Raw genomic sequence first — 21,050 nt, forward strand, 5'->3', positions numbered from 1 at the left:
TGATTTGATGAAGTATTCAGTATTCACCGCCATTATGGACAAAATTCAGCTGCGACCCAGTTACACTTGAGGGCCTACCGTGCGGGCGCTAGGCTAATAACTCTTAAGTTAGAAATAGGTCTTTTTTACCTTTATTTTACATACGGTTTTTACGTAGTAGTCCCCTATTACGGTAGGTACGTGGAAGGTACCCTAAAAAGGGCAGCCAAATTAAGCCTACCAAAAATAAACGAAGTATTAACACGTTGGCTGCCCACCATACTTCACCGAAAGTGTTCCTCCCACGCCCCATACAATTTTCGTGTTCCCAGCATCGGACTATTACTGAGGTTAATAAAGATGTAAGTAACAAGTTTTCGATTCCACCGGTGATGGTCATAGCGACACAGCCAGAGAGCTGGCCAGAGAAGATTACGTGATCCCACCGGTGATGTTTATGGCAGCCAACGTGTTAAAGATTAGCCTTCCTGGCTTTGCAGTGGTAATCTACATTAGGCTATATTGGTGGGCATATAAGTGAAACATCGACATAGGTACAACGCCTTGTAATATATTTATAATAAATATGAAATACATAGTTATTAAGTAAATTTTATGTAATGACACATACATTTATACAAATTTATAATAAAATCATTTCTCATTGGTTCCTCATTTTCTACATAATTAGGCGTAGGCCGCTGTCTTTTTAATTCCATTGTATGAAATCCAAAATCAACAATAATCTTTTCATCACACTTGCTCGAAAAAGATCTTATTTCATGCAGGTGTGCTGAAGGACAAAGGCCTACTTTGTTGCCGCGGGATTTATGGATTGTGAAAAAAAATCTATAACTCTCTAGGGAGTTATAGCTTTTTTCTTTAATTATGTCACTTATTCATACAAACCAAGTAGCATAAATGAGTTTTACTTTTAAAATACTGACGTTTATAATTTAATTTAATTTGATTATTTTAACATCCGATTAAAATATTTTTACTTAATTTTCAATCGTGGCTGAATGCCGAATAGGTCTGTGCCTTCGATGCCTCACCTTCCAAGAAATCGGACGAATGTATGATATGTCACCGTATTTAAGAATTATTTCGCTTAAAATTTTGTTTTTTTTCTTCGCAAGTGTGATGAAAAACATTGTGTGTAACTCCGGGGGTAAGAATATTGCAAACTCGAAACATACAAAAGACAGCGAACTACGCCTAATTATGTAGAAAAGGAGGTAAAATGTTTTTTTTTGTCACTGCACCGACCTTGACCCATTTCAGATTTGCCCTATGGTAGACTGGTAAGATGCCCGTAATTTGACTGTATTTAAAATAAATTATTTCACACCATACATGAAATAAAGCACCAGATAATTATTATAAAAACATAGGTAGCTTTCCGGTGCAGACAGACAGACGGACATGGCGATACTATAAGGGTTCCTAGTTGACTACGGAACCCTAAAAAGGTATATAACAGGTACAGATTGTAAAGTAAAATTTTATTTTTAAAAATCAGATAAAATTACATAAATTTTGTGGGTCACACTAGGCTAAGCCTGTCCCGTGACTCCACGTTTGCGTATTCTGTTAGAAGCGACTTTCACATATATTTCACCTAATGGACAACTTTACAGTAATACATTTAACACAAACTTAACATTAAGTACAATTAATTAAGAAATTCGCTTATAAATGTGAAAATAAGATGTCAGACTTTCGTAGGTTCAAAATTAATTAGAGGTATAAATTTCTTATTGACAGAGTAAGAATGATTATGTTGCAAGTATCTCATACCTAGGTTAAAAGCACAAAAAATATGTTTTTAAGTATTTTTTTTTTCAATTTTAAAGTTTGAGTAAATTAGTAACTCAAAAATTGGCAATTTTTGGACATGATTATTTGAATTTTTTCTGAGACGTTTTTGCTATTTTTTTTACCAAAATAAGAATGTAACTTAATGACTTATATGTTCTAGAAACCTATAAAGCACTAAAAGTGTGTTTAAATGTTGATCTCTTTCTTAAATTTATTTTAAAATGTTGCATTTTTAGAAAATGATTATTTCTGGAGATGTTGATTAATATTTTTAGGCATCTCTTTTATTTGCCGGTGTAAAGTCAAACAGCGTAAAACCAGAATTATTAATCTTGGAATAATAATCATTCTAGGCCAAATCGAAAATCATACAATTTCCTTCCTACAAAAATCGCATTTGGCAGTTGACATAGAATAGAGTACGAGCTCCAAACGTCCTGCAGTGCCGTTCTATCAACTATTATTGGGCTCAAATCAAAAGTGTATTAAAAGAGAAGAATGAAACAGCCAAAAAACATTAACAATTCCAGCAGGTGACGGGGTGATGCAGGCAAATATGAAAAACGGGTCCGTAAAAAGCTGCCACTGAATGCGCTAGGAACAAGCTGCCTATCACTCCTACAGAACAAATAAAAAAAAGTGACAATTATCTAAATTAAAAGTCGCTTTTTATTGTAGTTATTCTAAAAACCTTAATTTGTTCTCAACTGCATCAGTTTTTTTTCATTTGAAGTTTACAGTTTTTTTTCGGTACACTCCTTATACGAGTATATCGTAATGTACTAATTTTGATCTACGATTATATTATGACTTATACCAATTCCATTTGAGAACTATTGACATGCACAAAAGGTTTACATTTGCTCCATGGGAAGCTGTTGGAGGAAAGAAAATTATGAAACTCATGAACTTTCCTTTTTCATATTTTACTGACAGGTGAATAGGTTTTAAAAATGTAGCGCAATTTCCTTTACCAACGTATTTTCACGAAAACGTACGAACGTGTCATGCTTTTTCGGTCATTCAGTACAATAAGTATTGAGGTTGACTGAAGTAGCATGACGAATAGCAACGTTTCCGAGAAAATACGAAAAATAAATAAACAAGTATTAAAGGGATATTCTTACACAAATTGAATAATTCCCACATAGAAAACTTCCATGACTCAGCTACAAATATCTGTACTCATCACTAAAATAAATTCCGTTACCGCGAGATTCGAACCCAGGATCATCGGCTTCATAAGCAGGATCACTACCTACTAGGCCAGAGTGGTCGTCAAAATGGTAAAGGATTATGCACTACACCTGTAATCTACCCCGTGAACTTGAGGAATACCTCGGGCAACAAGATTAGTATTATATCTATCATTTTTTAGCGACGTCATGCACGCCTTTATAACTATTCGCATCTTCCCCTGCAACTGGCGAGACACACGAAGACGTCAGACGCCCGAGGCGCGCGTCGCGCGTCCGGCGCCGGCGACCCAGCAGACTCATTCTGGCTGCCTGTATCAGCTCCTGAAATTTGAGATTTATTTTCATTAGAAACGTTGTTTAAAGTGATTTTATCTGTGCAACATGAACTTTAATTTACTTTCATAACTATACATTACAATTTACTAATATGTATCACTATAGGTGAGCGTCAGGATGGCGGGTTGAGCTATGAAATCTTGTCATTGTACCTACCGCACTAAAAGTATGCAGTTATATTGCACATTCAGTGTACCTCTGTAAACCTTTAATAGAATAAATAAATATTATAGGGACATTCTTACACAAATTGACTAAGTCCCACGGTAAGCCAAGCAGGCTTGTGTTATGGGTACTCAGACAACGAAATCAGTACATCTATTCCTAAAACGACCTAGGCTTAAAAAAGGGTACGAAACCACATACAATGGATTTCGGATATAATATAACGACGATGAAGGGACCACCGAAATTTCGTCGTTATAATCGTAAGTAGTAATAGCCAAAGGTAAAGAGATACAAACATATATATATATATTCATATTTATATTTATATTTTCGTTCATGTCGTCTCAGATATGGGTGAATATGGTATCGATGCATTCAGTGTAATGCCCTGAACACATTGACATATATCTAAGGACGGGCCTTAATGGTAAGAATGGGGTCAGTAAAGCGGTGTCACGCACACGAATTCGAGCCCATCGTACAGTCTACCGCCAGAACGTCAATTGTTGATGAGTTCGCATCACATGCGCGATTGGTCGCGACTAGTTGCGTTAGACTGTAGGATTGGCTCGTGAGTGACACCACTAAACTAGCACCATTCTTAGTGCCCGTAAGGCCCGTCCTTAGATATATGTCAATGCCTGAACACAAATATACGAGATGACAAGCGCGAAGTGGTGGGGGTAGTTGCTGTGACGTCATAAAGTCGGCAGTACAAACTTTTATTTTATTTTCCTTTAAGCATACCATGTGAGGTACCAAATAACAGGGCTTTGTGATTAGATAACAAATATATAACATACTGTAACTTTTTCAATACTTGCTCTAACAAATTAGTTGAAAACTTTCAACAATTTTGGCCATTTGGCGTAGACATTAGCTGAGCCACTTTCCCTTTCAATTAGTTTGTAAGCATTATTGTGTACTTTTATTATGTACCTAAGTTTAAACTTTTTGAATAAACGTCTTTATTATTTTTATTATTAGGGTGCCTTTCGACGAGAGATGTGCTATGCTATGTTTTCAATCATACATTTGAAACGTAGCTGCAGCTGGAGCTGCGTTTCAAATGTATGATAACATAGCATAGCAAGTATAGCACATCTCTGGTCGAAAGGCACCCTTAATCTCTTTATTTATTTTGGGTCTTAGGTTAGACATTTTATAATATGATTATACATAAAAGTAAAATACAAAAAACCATACAAAAAGAATACAAAAATACATATAAACACATTATAAAAAACTTAACCTAGGGTGCCGCCAGTAGCGGGGCAGGGCCCAAGCTGCCGGTGGTCATGGCCGCAGAGAGAGGAACCGCCGGACTATCCGCGCCGTGTCCAAGATCATCGCCTTCTGCATCTGACCCTTGATACAACCACCTAGCGAGAGTCTCTCAAGGTGTTGATCGAGACTCTTCGCTATGTGACTGTTAATATCCTCTTTATAATGATAAAAAATAATTAACCAGATTTATCAAAAAATATTAATATTAAACTGCAACACAAAAAACCCGACTTTTCACATATATTTTTGAAAGAACATTTCACTAGGTAACTTTCATTTGGTACCCATATTGCTATGGTAAGACCCCCCCCCCCCCCGTTTTTTCATTAGCGGGCGCCATTTTGAAAATGTATATAGCCTGTCACTACCAAAATTCTGACAAATTCAACCAGAACTCATATGTCAAAAACCGTCCAGCCCAGCCGTTTGAGCTGTAGGGCGTGCCAAATAAATAGACATAATTATAGACATACCCGCGCTCGAAAGACGTTACCCTCTTTCTGATGCAGTCGGGTAAAAATACTATTTTGTTACTGAAAACATATTTTTACCCGACTGTGTCAGGAGGGTAATGTTTTACGAGCGTGGGTATGTATATAATAACCCCTACCACTTTCGCCGTTGTCATCTCATATATTTGTGTTCAGGGAATTACACTGAATGTATCAATACCATATTCACTCATATCCGAGACAACATGAGTGAAAATCGATTTCCAGAAGACTTTTTGTTTGCTGGCAGGCGTCCATAGGCTATGGTGACTGCTTACCATCAGGTGGGCCGTATGCTTGTTTGCCACCGATGTGGTATATAAAAAAAACCTGCATTTGTTTTGAGTCTATATCTCATTTCACGGATACACAGGTACACAGGTTTCTATAAAATGTACACTGAAGTACAAAGAAGGTTTAACATGTTTATAAATATTTTATTGAAATTGCTGACATCCACCTGCCATTTGACACTCACCAGTGTTGACCTCAGCATTGTTTTTTAAGATTAGAATTTTTCGAACCTACAAATTATTTTAATTGAAGTAATCTAAAAAACCTCAAACTGAGGAAATCTGAAAAAAGCGGACTATAATTATTTAAATTAATTAAGGTACATGTGTGGAAGACTGCCTGTCAGGTAACAATGTTGTTACATGACCATTGTAAATTTATCATATCATGCATTATAATTAGAGAATATATATTTTCTGAAAGTGTTATGTTTCTTTGTATTAAGGGGATCCACCAACATATGCATCCTTTTGTAGATTTGCTCTTAAGATTGAGTTTTTGATGGTGTATGACCCATTGACCAATGACCCAGTCCCTGTTTTTCAGATAAACAGCTGTCTTAATGGACTCACCCTAATATATTTTGCAGAAACCTGCACCTTGTAGCATACACCTTGCTTTCTCAGCCAATCTCCATATAACCAAGATATTCTATTGAACAAATGGCCCATGTCACTGCTGGATTCAATCCGTGCTCTTCATAATCTACATACTGCTGTATTTCCCTCATGTAGTCTGCAAAAAAATTAAGTGAGTGTGGGGTAAAACCAAAGCCTGCTAACTTTGACAGCAACAAGTCATTATCAACCAGATCTAGTGTCTTTAAAGTCAAAGTAACCATTATCAGTTTGACTCCTGCTACCCACTATACATATTATCTGCACTACGTGACTAAGAAGATTGCTGGCCGAACTTCTTGTCGTTCGAAAGTCGAAACCCTCTGCCTTATCTCCTGATCCACCTATCAGTACTGGTTATCACTCAAGTAATTTTATAAATTTCTAGGAATACTTTTAGCTTGAAACAGAGGTGCAATAGCGGCTCCGCCAGCACAATTCTACAGTCCTTAAATACGCACGAGGGAATACCATCCGGACCAGAAGATTTTTTTGGCTTGAAGTTGTTGAAGGGCTCGTCGCACGTCTTGTATATCTAGCCTGTCATAACCTGAACCCCTACAGCGCTCTTCTCGGTGCCCGCTGCGACTATTGCGGGCTGCGGCGCTTACCTCCAACTTTCCACACCTTCACACTGTATACAGAGTGAAAAAACCTAGCAAATTCACTACTTGTTTACCGGACAAAGGTTCCATTAAATAATATTTTTTCCGTACCTCTACTGTTTCTTTTAGAGTTCATATAGTTCCAAAACGATTTAGGTTCTCTTGCCATATGATTTCATGCATACATTACAAGTATTAGAGCTCTTGAAAACCATACATTAAAAATAAAAAGATGATAACAAAGCGTAATGTAAACCAACAAGTGTCAACACTGTCAATATCATTGAAAGATGTCACTAGAAAAAACCGATTATTTTTAAACTGTCAAGAGCTCATGTCAGAACGTCCCTACTAATTTTGACAGCTGTCTTTAAAAAAAAATGTCTCTGGTTTTTGGCTTCCAATTATTGGGATGTACATTATTGGGTCGAGCATTCTCGACCCGTACCAATAATGCGCAGCCCGATAATTGAAAGCCAAGGGACTCAGATTAGTGGACGCGAATTATAGGGTCGTACATTATTGCCCTGTGAAAAGAGTGGCTTCGTATTATCGCCCCGGACCGAACTTGCACAGCCCGAGAATGCTCAACCCAGGAATGTACAGCCCAATAATTGGCGTCCATGATGGACGCCAATTATTGGGCTGTACATTCCTGGGTTGTGCATTATTTGGCTGTGCATTAGTGGCTCCCACTATTTTCATTGAAGAGATTATAAGAGGCGTATTTCACTTTTTTTAAATCCTAACAAGTTTGACATTGTGACATTTGAGACACATGAAGATAATCATGTTTTCTTGTTGTATGCTTCATGTGCTAATCCTAAAAGTCATAACAGACGGACGTACCGGACCGCGACCTCTTTCTCGCTCACACTTATAGCTGCGTCCTTAACGGACGTACGGCGAACCCATAAGCGCCAATTAGTCGAAGTAACTAATTAATAATCTGTGGTTATAACCTCCCTTTCGGAGGACAATAAACTGTGGCCTATAAACTGCCATTCACATTTACACTTTTTCAAGGACCTGCTCCGTGCATAAAATGATTCGATTCGCTGTAAACAAAATAAAATAAGAATCGCTTACTTACGCGACAGCTTCGCTGCGCTCGCGATGTGAATCGATGAGGTGTCAGCTTTGCTAAACACATTGACGAACACAAGCTGTCCATCAAATCATTGAAGTAATATTAACAATCGAACGGTAAAACCGTTTACAATACTTTTAATTAGTACTTACAAAAAATTCTAAGAATCTAAGGATTTCTAAGAATTTCTTGCAGTGAACCGAACGTTCCGACAAACAGAACGCCAATGAAGAGCTCCGCGGCCGCACTCCACGTGCGCCTGGTGGAGGGGTTAAAACTTGAAATACGAGTACCAGGGGGTAGGTGTCAGCCTATAGTGAACCGCTACGTCATCTGTCAAACAGCATCGCACTCTCAAATATTAAATAGGCTTCAAATAACGGTACAGAAGCTTAATAATCTATCGATGTTTAACTGCTTTATCGACAACTTTTTTAAATATGTTTGAAAAGTTGAAAATGATAAAGTTGAAGTTGTTTGAAAATGTGTTCGCAAAGAGTTGACTTACCAAAGAAAATTTGAATTTCGCGCCTTTTCCTGCCGACAAGCTGGGTTGGGTGTGTATACGCTGTGTACAAGTATACGCTGTCTTGTGTTTCCTTGTGTTGGCGGCAAAGCCGTGGAAAAGTGGTTAAAATGTAAGTACTGTGTTGGAAAGTGAAGTTTAAATTTATCGATAAACATGTGCACCTTCAAAAAAGGTATTATAACAATCGTTATTATTTTAAGTCGGTTATAAGGGTAATATCTTAATGTTATCTTGTGAACAACTAATTCCATACCTACTAATATACCGACAAGTTATCGATACAGTCATATGAACATTTTGTCAAGCCCTACCGTAAAGTAACAGTTTAGGTTTTTACACAAAATATTCTAAATTATTGACTAATATGATGAAATATTAACACACAATTGAAGAAAAACTTATAATGAACTGTATAAATTGGTTTTTTACACTTTTTATGCTGTTAATTTGATAAAATATCGTTACGAAAATTTCGATAGGAATATCAAAATTACCTGTGAAATGAGTATTTTCCTGGGTTTTTTGGCCCTGAAACACTACAACCCGGTACACAACATGACACCATCGTCACTAAATTACTTAATATATATTTTTCTTTATGATTCTCTTATATTTTTCACGTTAAAAAATACGGCAATATGATTTTGGCCGCCTCGGCCGGCCGCCTTCGAACTCAAAATTGGTTACGTTTTCTCATATGTAGTCTGCCTCTTTCGCACTTATGGCTTGTTCATATACGTCATGGCTTCCCTTTCGCACACTTCATCTGTCTGTCAAGCGAAGCGACTGACATGTCTCTGGTATTTAAGCATTATTTCGATTAAAATTTAGTTATTTCTTCGCAAGTGTGATGAAAAACATTGTGTGTAACTCCGGGGGTAAGAATATTCAAAAACTCTGGTATTTAATTACGAATTACCACCCTCGTGTCCAAAATTTCACTTACACTCCTCGTTTCACATATTTTGCCCACTCCGTCCGCGCAGGGCGCGAGGCGGCCATGCGTTGTCGTCGCCAAAGAGCATATAATCACTACGTTTTAAGAGACGGGACTTCCATACTAGCGAGTGGACTCAGTTTGTTTCGCAAATCATTACCAAAATCTACCACAAAGAACCGTCAAGGAACAATAATACCAACATAACCGATTTAAATAGTGTAGTACGCTACACGCTTGCGATTCTTATCGATATCGATAAAATGGGGAGGGTTGAAACATAGGCTCCTGTCTATAAATTTTGTACTCAAAATCAGGTTAGCATCGAGTCCACATTTAAGTTGTATGTTATATAGTGGATAGTTCTTTGAGTGGACTAATATCTGGTCGGGCTTAATGTGGACCCGAATTATTTTAATACAGTTTTTTAGTCGTGTTTTTTTTTAAAGCTTTATTTTCAAAAGGTTCTGCACATACATGTTTCCATAAATGTTACTTTTCTATGGGAAGATGTATCGTCAGGTCTTCGTTCCCAACAAATTTGACCCACTGCCTGCATCTGAAAACATACAGCCTTGGACAAACATGACTTTATCTACAGTTTATATTGCAAGTATTTGCTAATGAGATGATCAACTGATTATTTAGCGCTAATATGCATCTATAAATCATGTTTTTCAGCATCCAGTTATCAACAACCCTTTATCAATGCTCTAACTTTTTATGTATTTATATGTCTGTTAATCATGAGAACCGGTCTGGCCTACTGGGCAGTCACCCTGCCTATGAAGCCGATGGTCACAGGTTCAAATCCTGGTACGGGCATTTATTTGTGTATAAACATACAATTATCGATAGTTTTAGTACATCCCTAGTTCACAACTAAAAATAATATAAAATATCAAATTTTCGATGTGTTTAAAGCCTGCTGCACCAAAATAAGGTCAAAAGTATCTAAAGCAATACGTACCGGTCTTTATCCAAGGGAAATTTCACCATAAAATCCCTTTTTTCGTGATTTTCTCGAGTGGCTAGCTTGCCGTATATTTCACACTTAGTAAACCATTTTCTCGGTGGCATTATAACAAAGTCGCTCTTTACTCTGATCACGGTTCACTATTTTCGATATTTTCACTAAATAATAAAGAAATTGCACGAAATACCCGAACAAAACATTGAAGTCTTCATAACAAACAAAATAATTAGGCTGACAGTTGACTTGATGTAAACTTGACAGAATAAATAGCACTGACGTTTTATTTTTCTTCGTTGGCAAAGATTTGCGAAACAAGTTCCATACAAAACTTATTTTGTTCCTAGTTGCGTCAGCCTGGTCGTCGCTGGAATAAAAATTAGGCAATTTGCGTTTTCGATTTACGAACAAAATCAACAAAATGCGACCATTGCCGAGATGTTTGAGAAAAATTATCAAGTTTAAATTTTGTGTTTAGTATTAGTTTCTTTTTCTTACCAAATGTTAGACTCTAAATTGTAACTAATAATATAGTTCTGATATTTGAATTGTAATTGGTTTCCCGCGATACAGGCGTTGCCTAGTATAGAGACCCCTGGTATGTCTGTAACCATAAATTGAAATAAAAGATTTTCATTCTTTGTTCTTCTTATTCTTTAAACCTATAAATAAATAAAAAAATAAAAAAAATGGCTCTTGTATAAAAACTTAAAAGTCTCAAACCAAAGTTTTGGTGCTTCTTTTTTAAAATAGCTTTAGCTCTTTACTGTATATTGAAAACATCAAACCAAGAATTAATCGCTCTTGCCTAAAAACTTAAAAGTCTCAAAGGAAAATTTTGGTGGTTCTTCTTTGGAATTGGGTAATATTTTTGGTTTGAGGAAGAGTTACTCAAGATAAAACCGTTTTTTAAGAGCGTGCTATATCTCTTACTAAGACATTTTTTTCTTGCGGCGAATAATTAATATCTTAACTTAAATCACTACCATTCGCTTTAAAAATGTGTAAAGATAAAACAAATTTTTTTTTATTCTCCTTTAAAAAATTATGTTGTTTTTAACTCAAGACATATTTATTGGACTAAGCAAATTATTATTTTATGTAAGCAACCGTGTGCAAGAGAGTTTTGCGTTTTGAATTAAGATATCTTTTTTATCTGTGTAGAGAATGATAAATACTTTCGAGGTGTAGTCTGACACGCGCTTCGTTTGATGCAGGCTGTACCTAATTTATGTTTATATCACAAGTTACTTATTGAACCCTTTACCAGGCAACAGTGACAGCCACCCACATAGTATACCGTACCATAGTATACTGACCCTATGGTTGACTGGTAGAGAATGCCTTAAGGCATTAACTTTTTTCTACTCGTCGACTGGAATGGTTGAATTGAGAATTCGTATACCAAACTATAATTGCGTGTTTTCATGTATTGACTCCCAACTCAACTATAATATTCATTTCGATACGCTGTAGTCAACTATGAAAGAATTTGAACAATCACGTGCCGCCGCGCTCCCATAGAAAAGACAAACACGCAACTATTTTTGTCTACTGAGATACTTACCAATTTTCATTAATTATTTACGTTTTATAGTAAAACGAGTATTATTTTAGATAACTCGTAGAAAAAGTATTGTATATGCGGTGGTGGCCGAGTGGATATGACGTCCGACTTTCAATCCGGAGGTCGTGGGTTCAAATCCTGGCTCGTACCAATGAGTTTTTCGGAACTTATGTACGAAATATCATTTGATATTTACCACTAGCTTTTCGGTGAAGGAAAACATCGTGAGGAAACCTGCATACATCTGCGAAGAAATTCAAAGGTGTATGTGAAGTCCCCAATCCGCATTGGGCTAGCGTGGGGACTATAGCCCAGCCCTCTCGCGCATGAGAGGAGGCCTGTGCCCAGCAGTGGGACGTATATAGGCTGAATTATTATTATTTATTATTATTATTATACAATAGCGATATACTCTTTTCTATCTCGTATTTTTTTGCAGTAACTGTATGTCCACACTCACCGCAAGTCAGCACCCCTCCGACAAAATTGTAGTTTATGACTGCAGGTGGTCCCGACCTTAAACTCTTCACACTTCGCGTCGAGTTCCACTCGCCTCTGCTCTTCAAAGGCTTGCACTTTTGTACTCACAGTAAATCATCATAATACTTTATTGCGACCATGGTACAAATATAGATGTTACACAATATTATAAATAGTTTCACATGGGCCCTGTTAGGGCAAAGCAAGAACTTATGTACATATTAACACTAATAATATTATATAATTACAAAATAATCTTTAATATGTTATAATTAAGGAAAATCATTTGAAAAAAGATTATAATATAAATCATCCGTAAAAGTCATCAATTGAAAATTAAATATCAACAAATCAATCCACAATTCTTTATAAATTTTAGACAGACCAAAAATAACAAAACAAACAAATGCAGACTAAAAATGAATTATTAAATGTGATATCAAAATAGTTATCTCTATAAAAGTCGTCAACTGAATAATAACATTTCTGTATTAATATGTATGCTTCCACTTCGGCCGATCTTGTGCCGAAGTCTCCCCGTGCGATGGTTCAATCTTCAATGTCACATCTCCGCATGTGACGCTTCAGCACATCTTTGTAGCGCAACAGTTGGCCGCCCTGTTTCCGCTTGCCACTTGGCAACTCTGAGTAGAAGATGCGCTTAGCAACTCTGTCATTAGACATACGGGAGACATGACCACACCATCGCGGTTGTCGCCGCATTAGACAGGCTAAAACGCCGCTGACATTAGCACGGCGTAGAACATCGGTGTTCCTGACACGATCTGACCAAGAGATGTTCATAATGTCACGCAGGCATCTAAGGTGAAACATATCCAATGTTGGCACTTGGATGTTATTGTGCTCCCCAGATATCGGAATCTGTCTACTTGCTTAAGAGAGTCGCCGATCGCCGAGCCTGACGTCAATGGGCACTAGTGTCTCCAACCCCATTTCGGTTTTTTTACACTGATTTTAAGGCCGAAATCCTATCTCCCTCCTACCATTTAAAAAAATGTCCCAAAATGTCCGTTCCATTACGTCACGATTTAGTGTAAAAAAAAAATTCACTCGGTATGAGCCTGACGTAGTGGAAACTACAATTTCCATACAAATTTTTGGGACATTTTTATCATCAAGATTGAATATGCTAGTGATTCTGAGTAGAAAGTACCCGAAAACATCAGATCTTTGAGAATCAGGTCTTCAATATTTTTTTTGAAAGCTCAAAAGATCATTTTCTGTGATGATGGTGACTGTACCGCTGACATTTAATTGAATTGCTGAAAAGGTAGAGAGAGAGAGAGAGAGAGAGAAAAGATAGGTATCAAGTTCAAATAATTTATTACTTTAAATATCGATTCAAAAAATTACAATCTCAATTATTTACAATTATATTATGCATTAATAATTATAAATACATACATTAAAAAAAATGTTGTTTAGCAGTAGTACTACAACAAAATGGTTTAGATATATATTTTTACTGCTTTATTTATAAACAAATAGTAAAAAGACTTTTCTGGAGACAATAAAGGTTGAAAAAAAAACTCCCAGTAATTACCACTGGTAACTTGGTGGTAACTAGTGGGAATAACCGCAAGTTCGAGTCTCGGGTGAGGCAGTTTTTGTCCTTTATTTCAAACATAGTCACTGTCTGACTAGGGTTTTATAACTTCTCTAGCAGTTACATCAAGACTTATTAAAGCTATATTGCACAAAAGGAAATCTTAACATATAAAAGGCGAATTTAATGCTATAAGGCATTCTTTACCAGTTAACGTTAAGGCTAAAGCCCGTCACAGACGGGACGATAATATCGTCAGGTGACAAGCAAAACTCACTAATTACTTAAAAAATAATTAAACAAAAATCAACTTAAATTCAGTAGTAATATGGTTCATTATGGCTATCAACTTGTGGTGGTAATTAGTGAGTTTTGCTTGTAACCTGACAATATACAGTGTGTCCCTAGCCATTGGACAAAGCCGAAAGGTACATATGCATTAGGGTATTTAGAACCAGTGTACAAAGTATCATAACAGCCGGTGAAGCAGTTTCGAGGAAATTAACAAATTACCAATTTTTACTTTGGAGCAGCCTGTATGTGTTAGTAGCTCCTAAGGTCCTCAAAGAATAGTATGGAACCTTCTTCAACCTTTTTGATTATCTTTTTTATTTATGACACTAATAAGCTTCTGACTTTTGAAAAATGTCATCATTATCAAATATTTCGAACAAATTGTCAAAAACACTGCCAAAGAATAACACAGTGTGTTTCTTTTTGTTGTCGATTATTGCAAATAAGTTCAAATAACTTTTGTTCGAAAAAAGTATTTTTTTATCTTTTGTTCTAATTTAAAAAATATTAACGTCAGAGCATTCCTCAGAAGTAACCCTACGTGGGATTTCAGGGTTTGTCCAATGGCTAAGGTCACCTTGTATATTAATATACCTTAAGATACCGACAGATATAGTATAGCTAAACACCACACGACAACGACACCAAAATCTATGTCGCTGTCTGTCTAGCACCTACATTGTCAGAGAGACGAAATATACGAAAATATTTTTCTTATCGTTTCTCAAGATGCCTTGCCATAAGATATCGTAGGATACCAAAATATACGGTATAGTTTTGTATGTGGACCCTATCCAATAGTGCGTTAAAGATATCGAAAGATGCAGTACGGTATCTGCCGATATATTATCACTCTGTGACGGGCTTAACACATTCATATTTCGAAAGAAACGAAATTGAACCGAGGCATTTGAAGTTTTGTAAATGATTATAACAATCTTTATTCAAGTTTTTCTAAGATGAGTCCGTCTGTCTTATCATCTCGTTTCTTGGCGGGCATCTTGAGGTGCACGGTTCGCACGTGCAGCTTCAAGGAGTTGGACTGGCTGAAGCTCTTGGCGCAGTACTGGCAGGAGTACGGCTTAGCCCCGGTGTGTACCTGGAAGATAGATTTTGGAATAAATACTTGGTTTTTTAACTGCTAATATTGCAGCATTAAATACACACATTGAGTAAAAACACAGTAAAAAGATTATTCCCCCAAATTAAACAACCGTACAGGCCCTCGCCAGTATGGCTTTTTTGGATCCTTACCTATCCGCAACATTTCGGACAAGTTTCGCATTTTTATTTCTCTCCAACGTGAGAGTATTCAATATATTAAATAATCCAGAAACCCGTGCCCAAAAGGCATTATAGGGTATGCCTATAGTGCCTGTTGAGCGCGGGTTTCTGTGTGAACGTCCTCGGGCAATGGCGGCAGCAGTCCAGGCGCAGTGGATCCCTAACAGATTACTATCCACGACATTTCGGGACTACTTCGCTGTAGTATGATTTCTCACCCTTATGCACAGCACAACACATACCCTATAGTGTCTGTTGAGAGCAGGTTTCTATTTGAATGTATTCGGTTCTGTGTAAATTTTGGGCAAGTTTCGCATTAGTATGATTTCTCTCTAAATAATTACGTAACATACTATAGTGCATGTTGAGTGCGGGTTTCTGTGTAAACGTCCGCGGGCAATGCCGGCAGCAGTATGGACACTCACCACTGTGTATGCAGAAGACTATGGATTCGTAATTGGCTACTTGACAGTTTTTTTGTCAATCTATCTTGATTTTCCTGAGGATCAAATGTCTATATAGGACTCATGGCATTTAAGCAACACAAAGGTCAGAAATGAGATAAAGCCTTACGCTCGCACTCGACGATTGAAACGCCTCTAACAAAATGATAATGTAATGTGGCGTTACATTACATTAGTCCGTCCTAAATGTATGGAAGATCAAGAGAATTGCTATTTTGACCGTGAAATATTCCGTTTATGTATATAGTTGTCATACAATTTATTTTTCAATAACATTTAAGGAATCGAATGGTATATTATTTCTTTATGTTTGAATGTAAAAATAAAATTGAGCCTTTGAAGCCTTGTATCTTTTTTTAAACTCAATATGTCTTTTTAAATTCCACTTTTTTATAATGAATGGTCCATTTTCTATCCATTTAGAAAAAAAATTGCTATAATATTCAACATGTGTCAAGTACCCAATTGGTTCGCAACATTGCAGGCAAACGGTTTGCCTCCTCTTTTTTGGTACCGACGGCTAAAGCATGGAATGCGCTCCCGCCATCTGTATTCCCTGATAAATATGACCTCGGTCTCTTTAAAGCAAGAGTGAATAGGCTACTACTGAACCGGTGAGCTCCATCTTAGGCCCTGTCTTCACTTTCCATCAGGTGTGACTAGAGCCAATCGCCGATAAATTTTTTTTAATAAAATAAAAATTGTATGTTTTCTTTCTTGCGTGAGCGTGTCTACATACCCTATAGTGCCTGTTAAGCGCGGGTTTCTGTGTAAACGTCCTCGGGCAGTGCCGGCAGCAGTATGGCCGTTCTCCGGTGTGCCGCCGCGTATGGATACGAAGTTGGTTGCTGTCCGCGAACCTCTTTGGGCATGATTGGCAGGGATAGGGTTTTTCTCCCGTGTGAGTGCGCTGGTGGTATTTTAGTGAGGCGTTGGACTGAAAAAAAAACAGGGTTAAACTGAGGCTTGGAGCAACTATGATTGAGTACTTGGCAGCCTTGTACATTTTAACTTTAAAAAAGCCTGCTCGTAATGTGTCGTATAGTTATGAATGAGTCTAGGCCGCAGAAAATATATTCTCATAGTGTAGTTAAAAAAGAAAGTCTTTTAAGGCACGGGTCTTAAAATATCCTCTAGGCACAATCCGTCACACATCAGGCGCGCAGAGGCCATTTTGCCTGCACTGCGCCCGTCTCAGTATGGAGAGTAAGTTCAGATACGAATAGGTAAAAATCCTTATTCCGTAGTTAATTATATAATCATGTCTCCACAATGGGGTTGGCAACTGTCAAAGGTTTGCATAGATGGCGCCATCATAGCTTGCCCCTGTCTCTAGTTTTGTTCTATGAGATTTGGCTTAAAGTACTGGAATCCAGGTCAGAAAATTCCAAAAAAAAAAAACAAGAATTTGACACAATTCTAGGGATTGACAGGGCAAGCTATGATGGCGCCATCTGTTTAATACTTCGACCGGCCAACCCCATTGAACCGAATACCAGCGTGTATAAATCGAACATTAAATAAATCGTATTGCGGAAATCCTAGAACGAAATAGGTTTATATAAATGATAACTTACCGTACAACTCTTGCCACACACTTCACATACGACGTGCTTATTGTATTTTACGCCCAGGTGGACCCTCTTGACATGAGCCTGCAGCTTGGATCCGTTTGCGAACGTGGATCCACACTGGAAGTAAAAAAATATTAAGAATTATAGAAACGGGACTTAATCGCGTATTAAGTTTTAATTTTACCTCCGACGTTTCGAGGACGGCGTTGTCCCCGTGGTCTCGGAGAAATCTGGCTAAAGTTGACATCAACATCTTGCCGCACGAGGTACGTCGGATGTAAATTTAAAACTGAATACGCGGTTAAGTCCTGTTTCCATAATGTAATAAAAGCCATAGAGTAGGTAGAGGTGGAGTCGCTAAAAAAGTTTTCATTTTATTGTATTTTAGTTCTTATTTTTACCTTATTCTATTATTATGGACTTTTGTCTGCATTAAAATGATTTTATTTTTATTTATTTTTTTATTTTAAAAATAATGCGTAACGCACACATTCACGTGAATGGTTCAAACTCGATAAGTGTGCTTGTGCGCGTGTGAATTCAGCATTGAAATTAAGTCACTGTTTTGTCTTAGTGACCCTATTTATCTAGTAGTAGTAGTAAAACACTCTATTGTTCAAAAATAAACATAAAACAGGAAAAAACCACACGCCATTTGTACAAAGGCGAACTTATCTGTTTCAGGGATCTCTTCCAGTTAACCTTTGAGCAATTGAGGATATCTATTCTTTGAGGATGACTATTATATTTGAAATGCGCTTCTCACTGACATAGACAAGCCCAGAGAAATATGTGGTTTAAAAAATAAGCTCAGAAAGTCTAGAGGAAATGAACATAGATTTTACCTGTTCGCAAGTGAGTGTAGTGACCCGCAATGTAAGCGTCTTATTGGGGGGGCGCAGCGCCCTCACGCTCTCTTTCAGATGCGTCCCGTCACCCGGACAGGCGGGCCCGCAGATCACGCAGACACCCCTAAAATAGACATTTTGAAGTCGTACAAATTTAATATAGTTTTGATTTACGCAAATTTTTGATACATTACAATGATAATCCATTGTTTCTTAGTGTAAGGCCTGAGTTGAAGCTCAAGTTGGGCGTGCATGTTAAACAAATGCAAACGTATACGAGTAGTGCACGCTGCTCAAATAACTTGTCAACCACACGCTCCGCTTCGAGAGTCCGCTCACGCCTTACACTCGGGCTTGGCCGGTGGCGAGCGTTTAGCGGAGCGTTCGGCGGGGCGTCAAGCGTCAAAGGGATCTGCGCGCATTAAAATTGATGCCATTCACATACGCTATGAACGCCACACGCTCCACTTTTGCAACTAAGGTGTGTAAGTATTTAGACAAGCAGAATAGGTTAAACATATTTAGAACCAGGTCTATCGCTAATTTATTTTATGTATACTTTTTTCGAGTTGCTACAGAAATCTCTGTTTTACGACCAATGAAACTTTCGTCGAAACGTCGGAAGTAAAGGTAACAAAATAAATTCACGATAGACTCCATTTTGAATTTGTGTTCAAAACGTAAAAGTTTTCAATGTTATACAGACTTACGGAGTAGGTAAGCTCTTACTTGTCTTGTTTGAAGGCGTGGTTGGAGGCGCTAAGTATGTGTCGCTTCCAAGCGAGCAGCGTCACGAACTGGATGTCACACTCGGCGCAGTAGCGCTCTGACGCTGGAGAGTCGTCGGTTACGGGCTGAAACAAGTCAAGTCATAAGTCATCAAAGTACAGAAAATTACCACTAGTTTTTCGGCGAAGGAAAACATCGTAAGGAAACCTGCATACTGCATACATCTGTTAAGAAATTCAAAAGTGTATAAGTACGCAATTAGTATTGGGCCAGCGTGGGGACTATACCGGGTGTTTCCTGTAACACGAGCAAATAATTAAACCATATATTGTACTCCTAAAATGATATAATCTTTGAATACCAACTTTTAAAAATTATGAAATCTTTATATTTTAACTTTTTCATACAAATTTAATATTATTTTCAATGTACGCTAACATCAGTGTGTTTGACGTTGCTTGTCACGCTTTAAACATAACAAAATTCGCAATACATTGCGTCTTAGAATTAACTTCAATGTGTAATAAAAATCAAACCATAAGTTACTTTTCAAACTTGTTGAACAAATGTTGGTCAGTTTGAGGAGTACAGCCTATAGTTTAATTTATTGCTCCTGTTACAGGAAACACCCGGTATAGCCCCAGCCCACTTGCGCATGAGAGGCTTGCACTTACCAGTGGGAAGCATGTAGGCTGATTTTTTATTATTATTAACGAATATCTAATTCTTGATAAAATTTACTATGCAATAAACTATCGTGGAAGCGTGCAGTTAATGAAAAACTAATCTTGAAACGCGTTTAACCATGTTTTAATCAACACCCGGCAATCCATCGTGGCTTTTAGTAAAGTCCAGCTATCTCTTTACTAAAAGAAACTACCGAACAACGTTACTACCGAAAAACGACTTGACATTGGCAAAATCATCATAGATTTGATGGAGGCCATATTGTAAAAGTTACTACTGAACAACGACACATGACAGTGGCAAAATCATCATAGATTGGATGGAGGCCATATTGTAAAAGTTACTACTGAACAACGACACATGACAGTGGCAAAATCATCATAGATTTGATGGAGGCCATATTGTAAAAGTTACTACTGAACAACGACACATGACAGTGGCAAAATCATCATAGATTTGATGGAGGCCATATTGTAAAAGTTACTACTGAACAACGACACATGACAGTGGCAAAATCATCATAGATTGGATGGAGGCCATATTGTAAAAGTTACTACTGAACAACGACACATGACAGTGGCAAAATCATCATAGATTGGATGGAGGCCATATTGTAAAAGTTACTACTGAACAACGACACATGACAGTGGCAAAATCATCATAGATTGGATGGAGGCCATATTGTAAAAGTTACTACTGAACAACGACACGTGACAGTGGCAAAATCATCATAGATTTGATGGAGGCCATATTGTAAAAGTTACTACTGAACAACGACACATGACAGTGGCAAAATCATCATAGATTGGATGGAGGCCATATTGTAAAAGTTACTACAGAACAACGACACATGACAGTGGCAAAATTATCATAGATTTGATGGAGGCCATATTGTAAAGGAAGAAGAAGATCTCTGAATTGAGGTCTGTTAGTTCGATATGTGTACTCGTAAGATTGCTGTATAATATTTATTTATATTTACGTTCCGGTCGGCGTGCGCCTTCCCCTCGTGCATGCGCAGGCCGTGCGCGCCGACGAAGCTGTCGCCGCACCGCGCGCACACGTGCTGCGTGCGGTGGTGCGCGCGCAGGTGCGTCAGGTGCGAGGTGGACGCGCGCGACGCGTGCCCGCACAGTTTACACACGTAGAGATGCCCGCGGTGCCATTTTTCGTGCTCGCGCGCTTGGGATCTAAGTGAAACATAATATTGTTATGGTAAACATCAAGTGA

General features: G+C 37.6%; 1 protein-coding gene and 1 long non-coding RNA gene across 2 annotated transcripts in view; both read right to left on the reverse strand.

Moving 5' to 3' along the window:
- Nucleotides 1–530: 530 nt before the first annotated feature.
- Nucleotides 531–7,394, reverse strand: LOC133532512 (uncharacterized). The gene is made up of 3 exons (XR_009801710.1): nt 6,909–7,394; nt 6,148–6,310; nt 531–3,320 (listed from the first exon to the last, which is right to left on the reverse strand). It is a non-coding gene; the product is annotated as an uncharacterized LOC133532512 (long non-coding RNA).
- Nucleotides 7,395–13,700: 6,306 nt separating this feature from the next.
- Nucleotides 13,701–21,050, reverse strand: part of LOC133532484 (zinc finger protein ZFP2-like) — a 30,931-nt gene continuing 23,581 nt past the window's right edge. The window contains exons 7-12 of the mRNA XM_061871182.1: nt 20,803–21,010; nt 19,134–19,258; nt 18,402–18,528; nt 17,560–17,673; nt 16,722–16,919; nt 13,701–15,333 (exon numbers count right to left, since the gene is read on the reverse strand). Of these exons, the coding sequence (XP_061727166.1) occupies nt 15,175–15,333; nt 16,722–16,919; nt 17,560–17,673; nt 18,402–18,528; nt 19,134–19,258; nt 20,803–21,010 (931 nt within the window). The 3' untranslated portion in view covers nt 13,701–15,174. The remainder of the gene's footprint in view (nt 15,334–16,721; nt 16,920–17,559; nt 17,674–18,401; nt 18,529–19,133; nt 19,259–20,802; nt 21,011–21,050) is intronic.

The sequence above is a fragment of the Cydia pomonella genome, chromosome 27, assembly GCF_033807575.1.
Source record: "Cydia pomonella isolate Wapato2018A chromosome 27, ilCydPomo1, whole genome shotgun sequence".
NCBI classification, from domain to species: domain Eukaryota; kingdom Metazoa; phylum Arthropoda; class Insecta; order Lepidoptera; family Tortricidae; genus Cydia; species Cydia pomonella.